The sequence below is a fragment of the Hemiscyllium ocellatum genome, unplaced genomic scaffold (assembly GCF_020745735.1).
Source record: "Hemiscyllium ocellatum isolate sHemOce1 unplaced genomic scaffold, sHemOce1.pat.X.cur. scaffold_3641_pat_ctg1, whole genome shotgun sequence".
NCBI classification, from domain to species: Eukaryota; Metazoa; Chordata; class Chondrichthyes; order Orectolobiformes; family Hemiscylliidae; genus Hemiscyllium; species Hemiscyllium ocellatum.
This window is the reverse complement of record NW_026868528.1, coordinates 46-14,159: the sequence shown is the minus strand read 5'-3', so window position 1 is coordinate 14,159 and position 14,114 is coordinate 46. Positions and strand designations below refer to the sequence as shown.

At 46.8% G+C, this 14,114-nt stretch overlaps 1 protein-coding gene across 1 annotated transcript in view; it reads right to left on the bottom strand.

The window, feature by feature from the left end:
• The window catches only part of LOC132813385 (C-type lectin domain family 10 member A-like), a 31,795-nt gene extending 18,160 nt beyond the window's left edge, over positions 1-13,635 (bottom strand). The window contains exons 1-3 of the mRNA XM_060823136.1: positions 13,570-13,635; positions 8,578-8,631; positions 4,117-4,191 (exon numbers count right to left, since the gene is read on the bottom strand). Coding sequence (XP_060679119.1) covers positions 4,117-4,191; positions 8,578-8,611 — 109 coding nt within the window. The 5' untranslated portion in view covers positions 8,612-8,631; positions 13,570-13,635. The remainder of the gene's footprint in view (positions 1-4,116; positions 4,192-8,577; positions 8,632-13,569) is intronic.
• Positions 13,636-14,114: the final 479 nt, after the last annotated feature.

Sequence of the window (14,114 nt, the reverse complement as noted above, 5' to 3'; positions counted from 1 at the left end):
ACCTCCTACAAGTTCCCCTCCAACTCACTCACCATCATGAGGTGGAAATATATCGCCCTTCCTTCAGTATTACTCAGACGAAATCCTATAACTCCATCCTTAACAGCATTGTGGGTATATATAGGAATAGCAGCAGACCATTCAGCCTATCAAGCCTACTCCACTATTCTGCACAATCACGGGTGATCAAACTCATCAGTACCTTTTACCCAGACCGTCATTTTTACATATACTCAAAGGCTGAGCTTCCATAGTTCTCTGGAGTAGAGAATTCCAAACATTCAGAATCCGCTGGGTAAATACATTTTTTCTCATCCCAGTCTTAAATGCCATCTCCCTTATTTTAAATTGTGCCCTCATCATGGGCAGCACGGTGGCACAGTGGTTAGCACTGCTGCCTCACAGCGCCAGAGACCCGGGTTCAATTCCCACCTCGGGCAACTCTCTGTGTGGAGTTTGCACATTCTCCCCATGTCTGCGTGGTTTTCCTCCGGGTGCTCCGGTTTTCTCCCACAGTCCAAAAATGTGCAGGTCAGGTGAATTGGCCATGTTAGGTGTAGGGGAATGGGTCTAGGTGGGTTACACTTCAGTGGGTCGGTGTGGACTTGTTGGGCCGAAGGGCCTGTTTCCACACTGTAAGTAATCTTAATCTAATCTAATGTCAGAATCCCCAGTCAGCAGAAACATCTTTGTATCTACTCTTTGGAAGAATTTTGTAAGTTTCAATAAGATCACCTCTTAAGTCTTCAGGAAGTCGAGAGAATCCAGGCCCACTTTTCCCATTCTCTCTTTATAGAACATCCCTGCCATCACAGAGATGAATCTGGTAAATCTCCATTGTACTCTCTGTGGCTGAGATAAGGAGACCAAAGCCTCACACAGTTCTCCAGCTGTGGTCTAACTAATCTTCAATCGATTTTTTTTAGATTACTTACAGTGTGGAAACAGGCCCTTCGGCTTAACAAGCCCACACCGACCCGCCGAAGCGCAACCCACCCATACCCCTACATTTACCCCTTACCTAACACTACGGGCAATTTAGCATGGCCAATTCCCCTGACCCGCACATCTTTGGACTGTGGGAGGAAACCGGAGCACCCGGAGGAAACCCACGCAGACACGGGGAGAACGTGCAAACTCCACACAGTCAGTCGCCTGAGTCGGGAATTGAACCCGGGTCTCTGGCGCTGTGAGGCAGCAGTGCTAACCACTGTGCCACCGTGCCGATTTGAAGCAAGACTTAACATTCCATCAGCCTTACTAACAGCTTGCTGTACCTGCATGTTAGCATTTAATGATTTAGTTAGAAACAAAAAAATCCTGCAGATGCTGGATTCCAAAACAGACAAGCAGGAGGTGGAAAGAATACAGCAAGTCAGGCAGCATCAGGAGGTGGAGACGGTGACATTTCAGATAAAACCCTTCTTTAGGAATTGAGATGGGGTTAGGGGGAATGCAGATGGTGGTGTGTGGGGGGTGGAGAGGTGAGATGTTGATAGGTGAACACAGATGGTATGTAAAACTGAGTAGATTCAATAGGAGGAATGAATCCGACAGAATGGTTTAGTGACAAGGATGTCTAGGTCCCTTCAACCTCTCATCATCTAAGAAATATTCTGCACATCCGGCTCCCCGACTGAATTAAATAACCTGATATTTCTCACATTGTACTCCAGCTGCCATGTTCTTGCCCTGTCCAAATCTTCTTGAAGCCACTTTACACCTTCCACAGGAAATGCATTCCCATTTTTGTAATTTTCCACAGTTTGGAAATGTTACATTTGGTCTCCAACTCCAAATCATTGCTGTGTGTTGTGAACAGTTTGACCATTTGTGAAACCTCACCAGCCACAGCCTACCGATGAGAGAATGATCAGTGTATTCCAGCTCTTGTTTTATTGTGGGTGTGGGTATGTTCGCTGAGCTGGCAAGTTGGTTTGCAGAAGTTTTGTCCCTGTCTAGGTGAGATCTTCAGTGCTTCCGAACCTCCTGTGAAGTGCTGCTGTGCTGTCCTTCTGGAATTTATTCGGTTCCGTTGATGCTGCTTCGGATTGCCGATTCCAGTTGCTCGTTGTAGTGCCAGAATATTGGACCCAGGTCGATGAGTACATTGATGGAGTCTGTGGAAGAGGGCCACGCTTCTCGAAATTCTCTGGCTGTCCTCTGTTCAGCTTGTCCAATGATCATTGTGCTATCCAAGTCGAATCTGTGGTGCTTGTCATCTGGGTGTATGGCAACTAAGGACAGCTTGTCATGGCATTTAGTTGCTAGTTGGTGTTTGTAGATGTGGATTGACAAGAAGACAAGGACCACAGAATCTTTCCCTGCCATGCCCTCCACTCCCTGCTGTCTCTCCCTATTCCTGATCTCTCCCTGCAGTCCCCTCCCTGTTTCTGATCTCCACACTGTAAGTAATCTAATCTAATCTAATCATATCTGCTCCCAGGATGAGCAATTACACTCCAGGGTATCCCAGATGTCATTTCCCCTTCCCGTGAACAACAATGCCCTCAATTGTATCTCCTCCATTTCCAACACGTCTGCCCTCAAACCCCACACCCTCCAAACCCCAACAAGGATAGAATCCCCCTAGTCCCCACATTCCACCCCACTAATTTCCAAATTCAGCACATCGTCCTCTGCCATTAGATTAGATTAGATTACTTACAGTGTGGAAACAGGTCCTTCGGCCCAACAAGTCCACACCGACCCACCGAAGCACAACCCACCCATACCCCTACATTTGCCCCTTACCTAACACTACGGGCAATTTAACACGGCCAATTCACCTGACCCGCACATCTTTGGACTGTGGGAGGAAACCGGAGCACCCGGAGGAAACCCATGCAGACACGGGGAGAACGTGCAAACTCCACACAGACAGTCGCCTGAGTTGGGAATTGAACCCAGATCTCTGGCGCTGTGAAGCAGCAGTGCTAACCACTGTGCCACCCACGATTTCCCTTCACATCCCTAACTGCATTCTGTAGGGGCCATTCCACTGATACTCCCTTGTTAGGTCCACACTCCCCACCAAACCCACCCCTCTCTCCTTCACACTTGGCATCTTCCCCTGCTGCTGCTGCTGCAAGAGGTGCAAAGCCTGTGCCTTCACCTCCCCTCTCACCTCCGCCCAAGGCCCCAAAGGATCATTGCAAATCCGGCAGAGATTTACCTGCATATCATCAAACCTCATTTATTGCATCTGTTGCTCTTGATGTGGTCTCCTCTATCAAAGAGACCGAGCGCAATCTCGCAGACCGGTTCAGGGAACATCCCTGATCCGTACACACCAACTAACCCCACCTTCCCATGGCCAACCGTATCAACTCCCTCCTCCCACTCCTGAGGACATGTCTATCCTGGACCTCCTCCACTGCCTAAACAAGGCCACCCAGAAACTGGAGGGGGAACACCTCATCTTCCACCCCAGGGGTCTACAACCACACTGCCTTAACGTTGAATTCACCAGTTTCCAAATCTCCCCTCTCCCCACCTCATCCCAGATCCAACCCTCCAACTCGGCACCACCTCTTGACCTGACCTGCCTGTCCATCTTCCTTCCCATCTATCTTTCCCACTGACTTATCACAACCAACTCCTACCTGCATCTACCTATCGCTATCCCCCAGCCCCCTATGTATTTCCCAGCCCCCTTGCCCCTCCCCAGTGCTGACAAAGAGTCCTGCCTGAAATCTCGACTCTCTTGCTCCCCGGATGCTGCCTGACCTGATGTGCTTTTTCTAGTGCCACCCTTCCTTGATTCTGACGCTCCCAGTATCTGCGGTCCTCACTATCTCTTGTCAGTGAAACTTCCCCAGTTGTAACAGTTATATATATTCTTGTATCCTATCTAAACTGTTTTTTAACAAACTTAATGAACTATATGAGAAGTGTTTACAAATTGATTACTACTTATATTAGGTAACTGTGATCGTGGATCTTCCAAAATTTAACAAGACTGAGCCTTGTGGAATATGCGAGCAATTTTCAGATGATTTATTAAGTTTCTTCACTTAAAAAGTGTCTGAATTGTCTAATGCACTTTGCATATTAACACACAAAATGGCTGAAAATAGTTCAGTGTTTGTACCAAGCCACCCCAGAGCTACTTACAGTTCTCCTTCATCTCTTTCAGCTGATCTGTAATGTCGTCATGTCCTCGGCGTGTTTGATAAGCCAGATTTGCAACTGAAAATGAAACACAGTGTTAATGGTAATGCTGCAAGTACTGTTAACAGCACTCTCCACTGAGCCAGGCTATCAGCAGAGCTATACAAGTCCCCAAGGTAAGAAGGAGACTTGTGCCACCTTCTAAACTCAGCTTTCTGCTGTCAAGCCTGGTGGATGGTGGGAACACGGTACAGTATATCAGAACGAGCAATTAAACAACGGAGATAATCTGTGAATTCCAGATCCACATTTGCAAGATGACATCCTGATAGGAGGTAAAAGCAAGCTACTGCGGATGCTGGGATCTGAAACCAAAAGAGAAAATGCTGGAAAATCTCAGCAGGTCTGGCAGCATCTGTAAGGAGAGAAAAGAGCTGACATTTCGAGTCTAACTGACCCTTCGTCAAAGCTAAACAAAAGGGGAGAAATAGGGAGAGAGGCTGAGAGAAGGTGAGTCATGGCTCCAGAAGCAAAGGTAACAATAAAGAGGTGATAATGACAGTGCATAGGGAGATTATAGGGAGACTAGGAGCTGTGAATGGCCAAGGCTGAATCCAGTGCTGTGTGACAAAATATGTGGGGGATGGAGGGGGGATGGGTGAAGCAGGGGCAAGATGGAAAACAGGGGAGAAGGGGAGCAAAGGGGGACGAGGAGAGGAAAGAGGTGATGAGAGAGTGGGGAGAGGGAGGGAGAAAGAGAGAGACAATCAAGAAGTAAGAGGTACAGAACAGTGAAAAAACATTATATTAAAAAAAAGATAAATAAAATAAATGAAATAAAATTATCGGAAGTTGTTGAATTCAATGTTGAGACCGGCAGGCTGTAACGTGTCTAGTTGGAAGATGAGATGCTGTTCCTCAAGTTTGTATTGAGCTTCACTGGGTCATTGCAGCAGGCCAAGGACAGACATGTGGGTATGGGAGCAGGGTTGGGTGTTAAAGTGGTAAGCCACAGGAAGGTCCAGGACCTGATTGCGTACAGACCGAAGATGCTCAGCAAAGTGGTCACCCAGTCAGCGTTTTGTCTCTCCGATATAGAGGAGACCACATTGGGAGCAACGAATGCAATAGGCTAAATTGAAAGAGGTACAAGTGAAACGCAGCTTAATCTGAAACGAGTGTCTGGGGCCTTGGATGGTGAGCATGGAAGAGATGAAGGGGCAAGTGTTGCACCTTCTGTGATTGCTGATAGGAAGTGTTCAGTCTCTAGAGTTTATATGTCAACAGACATGGATCAGCTGGTCTTGATATCTAAGGACAAGACAATGTTTAAAGTGGCTGCGGTTCTCTATGTGGTCAGTGCCTCAGTGGGTAGTAGTCACACCTTTAAACCAGCCTTGCCCTCTAGTGTGATACTGAGGGAGTGCTGCAGTGCCAGAATGCTGTCTCTCAGATGCTCTCCACTCAGTACTACTGTAAGGAGGACACGGTCCCACTGGCCGCAGAGCTAGGGCCAGCCAAAAACACCCTTGGGACAGGCCAGCCTAACCAACGTATGAGACTCAGGAGGGCCCCTGTTAAGCAAAGAGGGAGCATTGTGGAGAACCCTGTGAAGCCCAGGGCCAAGGACTCCATGGTCCCCAGAGAATTGGCTAACCAGAGGCTACAGCAGGGTCAGCATGGTCAGATACTAGCCTGGCCACCTGGAGGCAGGTGGCACTGTATAGTCTGAGCTATGTCTATAGTACTATTTTGGAACTACTGTGCTTTTATTTGATGTACCAGTGTTTGGTCAAATCTTATGGAGTTTTATGTAATTGGGAGCTGACCCTGGGAATGTTTGAAGGGCGAAGCCATGTTTGCATTGTGTCTTACAGGATGAAACCCTCGGAAATGGACTGAGTATTAGTGCTGGTCACTCTGATCAGAGTCAGCATTGGACACGGGGTGATCCAGAGGAATCCCTTTTCTATCGATGTGCGGTGCAGGGAGAGCCCTGAGTGGCAGCACCAAAGGTGGCACACCCAGCACGGAAGGAATCATCTCCTACTTCCACTGGGGAAATGGCCAGGGTGGCTGGGGTCGAATTCAACTTGGTACTTCAGTCATGCCAGCTTCACCTACGGGGAGGCGTCCGTTTCATGCCCGAGGATTAAAATAGTGGCTGCCTGGGTTAGGGTGGTGGAAGGTAAACAGGTATGTCTCAGTTGTAAGGGGGGATGTCCCTCTGGGTAGCTGGTGGTGGCTCAGGAGACTGAGCAGGGACACCAGGGACCAGACCATTGATTGGGAATGACTGGACAGTGACGCCCACTGGACAATCACAGGGACCCTTGGAGGGGCGGATGAATATTGGAGTCATTCATGGAGGGGTACATGTCCGTTTCAAGATAGTCCCGTCCTATGGTCAAAAGTGGAGAGCACTCTATGACAGGGATTGACCGGTCAGGGTTTTTGAACTGGGGTGTAGATGAAACACTGTGATCCCAGCACTTAAATGCCTGCTGAGACCCCAGGGTGAGTCCCAAGCTGTGGATACGGAGTGTATAAGCTGCACAATGGATGTGAGGGTTTTGTATAAGGCCTGATCAATGTAAACATTTGCTGTTAAGTTTGTGATTGTATATACTATACCCTTTCCTGAACTTGCATTTTACCTTTCTCGGGGAACTGGAGCAGCGGGGGAAAGCGAGCTGAGGGGGTGGCAGATTAGTTTTGATTATCTGCGAAGATGGTTTTGAGGTCTCAATGATTTTTGCCCATCCAAAGTGATAGTCTACATAAGAGGTGGGGCAAAAATTCCCATCAGATACCCTGGACTAAAACCCTCTAAACTTGGGACATGAGTTTAATGGAAGTCAGATTTGAAATAAAAGTCACTGAGCCCTCAGGCTGAGACAGACTCGGCAATATGCAAGCGCAGGGGCAGCTGTCTGGAACAAGGTTTTTTTAAAATTATTATTCCTGATGAAGGGCTTTTGCCCGAAACATCGATTTCGCTGCTCGTTGGATGCTGCCTGAACTGCTGTGCTCTTCCAGCACCACTGATCCTGGAACAAGGGTTTAGCTTGTAAAAGGAAGACCCCCACAAATGCCTCAGCTAAAAGACAATTTAACACCAACTAACAGAGCACACAACTGAGATATTCTGGAGCTTATAAAAATACAAAACCATTCAACTTTTCAACATTTGCTTGGACAGTGATAGTGAACATTCCACACCATTGTAAACCCGTTTGCCATGATTGGGAAGACCTCCACACCATCAGCATCACCTTAACCTACATCTGCCTCAGAGAAATAATGGACACTCAAAGCTATTGGAAACCCACTCATTTCAAATGGCAAACCATTCACAGCTCATCTAACACTCAGGAAGCTCACTCAGCCCTGAGAGGAGGAACAACAGCTCAATCCACGTTTGGCAGGAGGTCAGGGAAACCGACAGTCAGTGTAACAGGGTAACCCTGCTCTCTGCGGTTTGTTCAGCAAGAGGTCTGACTAGCACCAAAAGATTCAGCCACAGTCAGCCGCAGGCTTGGGAAAAGAGGAAGAGAGAGCAATCTTCTCATCTGAAGCCTCCATGTACTGATGAGCAAAGACTGGAGAGCTGACAGACCGACTGGATAAAGCCAGCAACATCCAGCCCTGTCCAAACCAACAGGAGCTACTCCAGGGGTGAGCAGAAGGTCATTGAGACCTATTGTCCCAGCTCAGTAAGAGAGAGTAGGAAGGTAGACTTTGGGGTCAACAGTACAGGGCACTCCTCAGGGGAGGGGAATAGGATCGGACCCTGGGATTTGTGTTCACCCTCTTTTTCTCTCTTTTCCCTTGTCACCCAGCAATTAACAGCTGTGTAATGCAAAACTGTGTGAAAGTGAGGACTGCAGATGCTGGAGATTAGAGTCAAGGGCTCCTGCCTGAAAAGTCAATTTTCCTGGTCCTGGGATGCATCCTGACTCTAATCTTAATTCAAAACTATACCATGTTGGAGCTGCAAGGGTTAGTTGGGGTGTTAGTAGCTGTCAGACAAGTCTTATTTCACTTGATGCACAGCATTGTTTTTTTCCAAATATTAATTTTCTTGTCAGGGAGTATAGATATATTCGCAATTTTGCTTGTTTTAATAAAATCAGAGTTTCCTTTGTCTCTGATCAGCCTCCTGTGTTTTTCCTGGCACCACATCTCACTGCATAAAGCCCAGTGTCAGAACCAGGGTGCTGTCATCCAATAAACCAACCAGCACTCCCTCCTCTGGCACTGCAGCACCTCTACAGGGAACAGGATCAGGTTATGACTGGTTTACATATGAAATTCCAAATGCAACTAGTGGGCACACAAGATATTAAACCAAATGGAGTTGATGGTCATTCACACAGATGAAAAACTGAATAAAACCTTAGCTCTACAACTCAAACATGATCAGGCTGCATGAAACAGAAAGAAAATAAATCTTTTACTTACTGTCATTTTTTATCTTTGACTGACTCTGCTTCATATCTTCGGAGACTGATGCAACTGTAAAAAGAAGAATTTTTTATGCAGGATTTGTTCGTTGTAAACTAAGACAATTGTGCCATTTACATATAAGTCATATGGGAAGAATTGATTTCCCTCTACAATACACCATCTTCCAGAACTGATGACCTCTCCACTGTCCTCCTTTTCAATAGATTTGATGAGCAAGTGTGAGAAAGAGTGGTGGAATACTTCTCACTTGTCTGGATCAGTGCAGCTCCAAAAACTCTCAAGAGACTTGACACCATCCAGGACAAGCAGACCATTTGATTGGCATCACATTCATAAACATCTACTCTCTCCACCACCACCAATGTTCAGAAGCAGCAGTGCACATTATCTACAAGAAAAAAGACCATAGCAACACGACGGCTGGAGGAAGAGCACCTCATCTTCTGCCTGGGAACCCTCCAACCACAAGGGATGAACTCAGATTTCTCCAGTTTCCTCATTTCCCCTCCCCCCACCTTGTCTCAGTCAAATCCCTCGAACTCAGCACCACCTTCCTAACCTGCAATCTTCTTCCTGACCTCTCCACCCCCACCCCACTCCAGCCTATCACCCTCACCTTAACCTCCTTCCACCTATCGCATTTCCAATGCCCCTCCCCCAAGTCCCTCCTCCCTACCTTTTATCTTAGCCTGCTTGGCACACTCTCCTCATTCCTGAAGAAGGGCTCATGCCCAAAACGTTGATTCTCCTGCTCCTTGGATGCTGCCTGACCTGCTGCACTTCTCCAGCAACACAATTTTGACACTATCTACAAGAGATATGGCAGCAATTCACTGAAGCAGGTTCCCCTCTTACCACCACTCACCATACTGACTCTAATCTGATGGATTCTATGGATCTGACCTCAGAATGTAGGTGCACTTTGACCTGCAATCTCCTTCCTGACCTCTCCGCCCCTGTCAGACATAACAAGAATCCGAATGGAGGTTTCTCAGTAGTCCAGGACTGTTTGTTCATACTTAGCACTGAAGAATCTGTTTGAAGTGTTTACAATGATTAAATGATTTGTCAGGGTAGTTCGAGAAGTATGATCATCCATGGTGGAAGAGTCAAAATGGGGGCTAATGTCAGGAAACATTTTGCATAAGTAGAAATCTGAAACCCTGTCAGATGAGACCTTCAATACTGATATTGGTCGATGTAAGTTAAGCAAAGACCCAGCTCTCAGAATGACTTGGTGGGAGGCAGCCTTGCCATTGAACTGTTGGGAAAAAAGTCATACTGGTGACCAATCATAGCAAAGTCACCACACTTCACAGATGGTGTAAAACTGGTGAGGGGCTGCCCTCCTGATCATAAGCTGTTTCTCTCCCACACCTGCTAGTTGGTAAGAACTTGGTAAGTTCATAAGTGAGACAGACAGAAGCACAGGGAGATTGCACAGCATGTGGGGAAGGGGAGATTGCAAGAAGGAGTACAGAGAGGCTGCAGGGTGGAGAAAGGTGGGCTGCATGGAGGAGGTGGCTGCAAAGCAAAGTTTCAGACTTGTCAAAAAAGGGATACTCAGTTAACTGGGAGCCAGGGAAACCTGAGATTGTGCAATTCTTGAAAATGAATTTGAACTGTTTAGCTGAAGGGCTGCACAAATTCAGGAGCATACTGAAATCTTCAAATTTACTGCTATCCATTTACTGACATTAGGCAAATCAGGGGTTCCCACAGGAGAGCAGTTTTCACACTGGAGTTAGGATCTTATTAATATTTTCTTATCCTATGGATATTTTCTTGCTTGGAAAAAAATGTAGATATTTTATTATTACATCATTATGCATTCCCAACTGCATTAAGTTACAAACTAATACACTACATAAGATAACAGCAATACAACATTTAAAAAATACATTGGTATTTTGCACAGTATATTTTTAGGTTAAACAGGGTCCTTCTCCTGGCAGAGGTTGGTTGGTGCAGGCACCACCTCCACCCACCAATGTCGCACTATCATGAAGCTATTCACTGGGAATGGCAGCTGACAGAATCATGGCAAAGGGGGAGGCGGGTGAGAAGGAGGCAAGGCCTGGCAGTGGCAGGTAAGGAGTAAGTGAGGACGACAGGAGCTGAAGATCAGAGTTGAAGAGTGTGGTGCTGGAAAAGCACAGCAGGTCAGGCAGCATCCGAGGAGCAGGAGAATCGACGTTCCAACATAAGATTTTCATCAGGAATGAGGGGATGGTCCAAGGAGGCTGAGAGATAAATGGGTGGGGGATAGGGCTGGGGGAAGGTAGCTAGGAATGCAATAGGTAGATAAAGGTGGGGGTGATGGTGATAGGTCGGAGAGGGGGGTGGAGTGGATAGATGGGATAGATGGATAGGTAGGAAAGTTCAAGAAGGCGGTGCCAAGTTGGAAGGTTGGATCTCGGATAGGGTGGAGGGAGGAGAATTGAGGAAACTGGTGAAATCCACATTGGTCTCATGTGGTTGAAGGGTACCAAGGCGGAAGATGAGGCTTTCTTCCTCCAGGCGTCAGGTGGTTAGGGTTTGGTGGGGGAGGAGGCCCAGGACTTGCATGTCCTTGCCAGAGTGGGAGGGGGAGTTGAAATGTTCGGCTATAGGACGGTGGGGTTGTTTAATGAATGTGTCCCAGAGGTGTTCTCTGAAATGTTCCGCAAGTTGGCATCCTGTCTTTCGGGCCTGGGAAGCAAGACTAGGATCAGAGGGCAATGATGTTAAACTGGAAAGGTCAAAATAATTTGAAGAAATGGCCATAAAAAGAAATTAAATTAGATAGAATGAGGTTAAACATGGCAACATATAAGTATGCTGATCTATTTTCTTTTTTTATTCACAGGATATTGTCAACATTTGTCAATACAAATATAAAAGAAACCCAGAAGGAAAGGAGAGGCATTTACACATTTATTTTAAAGGAATACAGTATAAAAGTAGTGGTGTGTTGGTTCAACTCTACAAGGCATTAGTGAGACTGCACTTGGAGCACTGCGTACAATTTTGGATCTTTAGCCTGAGGATCTTTAGCCTGAGGAGAGATATAATTGGATTGGAGGCAGCTCAGAATAAATTCTCTGGATTAATTTGAAAGATGAGGGGCTTGTCCAATGAAAAAAAGATTAATCAGTGTGACCTTATACACCCTGGAGTTTAGTAGAATGAGAGGAGATCTAACTGAGGTACGAAACGGATTGACAAAATGGTCTTGGAGTGAATGTTTCCCCTTGTGGGGCTATCGAGAACAAGAGCTCATGTGTTTTAGGATAAGATGCCAGAGATTTAAAACAGAGAAAAGTGTTTCTCAAAGGGTTGTGAATCTGTAGAATTCACTACCTCAGAGTGTGGTGGACGCTGGGACATGAAGTAAATTTAAGGAGGAGATAGACAGATTTTTAATGAGTAATGGATGAAAGAATTATGGCAATGGGCAGGGAAGTACACAGAACTTGGAGCAGTACAGTGCAGTTCAGACCCTTTGGCTCTCAATGCTATGCCAACCATTTTTCCTACTCTAAGATCAAAATAACCCACACCCCCTTCATTTTACTATCATCCATGTGCCTATCCTAGAGTCACTTAAATGTCCCTAATGTATCTGACTCTACTCCCACCGCTGGCAGTGCATTCCACACACCCACCACTCTCTGCGTAAAGAACCTACCTCTGACATCTCCCCTAAATCTTGCTCCAATCACCATAAAATTATGCCCATTTCTGCCCTGGGGACAAGTCTCTGGCTGTCCATTCTATCTATCCCTCTCATCATCTTGTACACCTCTATCCTTCTCCGCTCCAATGAGAAAAGCCTTAATTCCCTCAACCTTTCTTCATTAGACACGCCCTCCAGTCCAGGCAGCATCCTGGTAAATCTCCTCTATACCCTCTCTAAAGCTTCCACATCCTTCCTATAATGAGGTGACCAGAACTGAACACAATATTTCAAATGTTGTCAAACCAGGGATTTGTAGATATTCAGCATAACCTCGTGGCTCTTAAACTCAATCCCCCTGCTAATGAAAGCCAACACAACGTTTGTCTAGCAGCAGGAAGATTGGGAGCAATGATCAAGGGGCTGCCAGGAAGGTAAATGACTGCTTTAAAAACTTACCTCAAGTATCAGGGCCCTCCATTTTTGTTTAGCAGCGGGAGGAGTGGGAGCAACAACCACGGGGCTGCTCGGAAGGAGAGAGTGAGGTCTGCAGATGCTGGAGATCAGAGCTGAAAATGTGTTGCTGGAAAAGCGCAGCAGGTCAGGCAGCATCCAAGGAGCATGAGATTTGACGTTTCGGGCATGAGCCCTTCATCAGGAATGAGGAGAGTGTGCCAAGCAGGGAGGAGGGACTTGGGGGAGGGACATTGGAAATGCGTTAGGTAGAAGGAGGTTTACGTGAAGGTGATAGGCCGGAGTGGGATGGGGGCGGAGAGGTCAGGAAGAAGATTGCAGGTTAGGAAGGTGGTGCTGAGTTCGAGAGTTGGGACTGAGACAAGGTGGGGGAGGGGAAATGAAGAAACTGGAGAAATCTGAGTTCATCCCTTGTGGTTGGAGGGTTCCCAGGCGGAAGATGAGGCGCTCTTCCTCCAACCGTCGTGTTGTTATGGTCTGGCGATGGAGGAGTCCAAGGACCTGCATGTCCTTGGTGGAGTGGGAGGGGGAGTTGAAGTGTTGAGCCACGGGGTGGTTGGGTTGGTTCCCTACGCTCTTGGATTAACGAGTTCAACACGCGGCGAGACATCGGGCTGATGTTAGGATGAGATGTGAAGACTCAGTTAGGGTGCTGGAAAGTTACAAGCTTGCTCAGAAAGACCTGAAGAGAGAGCTAAGAGCATAATGAAGGGGTATGGAGATAACAGAGGTAGAAGGAGCTGAGACAATGGATACATCAGCCATGGTCTTATTGAATGGCGTAACAGGCTCGACGAGTTAAATGGCCTACTCCTTAATATGATATGATGAAACTATGAAGAGTATGGACTTACCAGCTTGCAGGATATTTGTCTGCCTTTGGGATAACTGTTTGCGGCTACTGTGTATTTCATTGGCCAACTCTGCAAAGGAAGATAAACAGTGGCTCAGATCATTAGTGAACAGGGACACAAACATGCTGAGTACAGGGCAATCCAAGCAAGCCAGCACAGAGCAAGGAGAAAGTGAGGACTGCAGATGCTGTGAAGATCAGATTCAAGAGTGTGGTGCTGGCTAGGCAGTTTCTGGGGAGCAGGAGAATCGACCTTTCGGGCATAAGCCCTGCATCAGGAATTCTCCTATTCCTCGAATACTGCCTCAACTGTTGAGTTTTTCCAGCACCACACCCTTGATTCAGTACAGAGCAATCCAAACATGCCCAGCACAGTGCAACAGAAACATATTTTACACAGAATGACAGGAAATACTACAGTTTGAGGACTTTAGTCTTTGTCCACGGTTTCCTCACACAGTTTGTAGACAAGCCAACAAGGGGAGAGGCCACATTGGATTTGGTACTGGGTAATGAACCTGGTCAGGTGTTAGATTTGGCTGACAG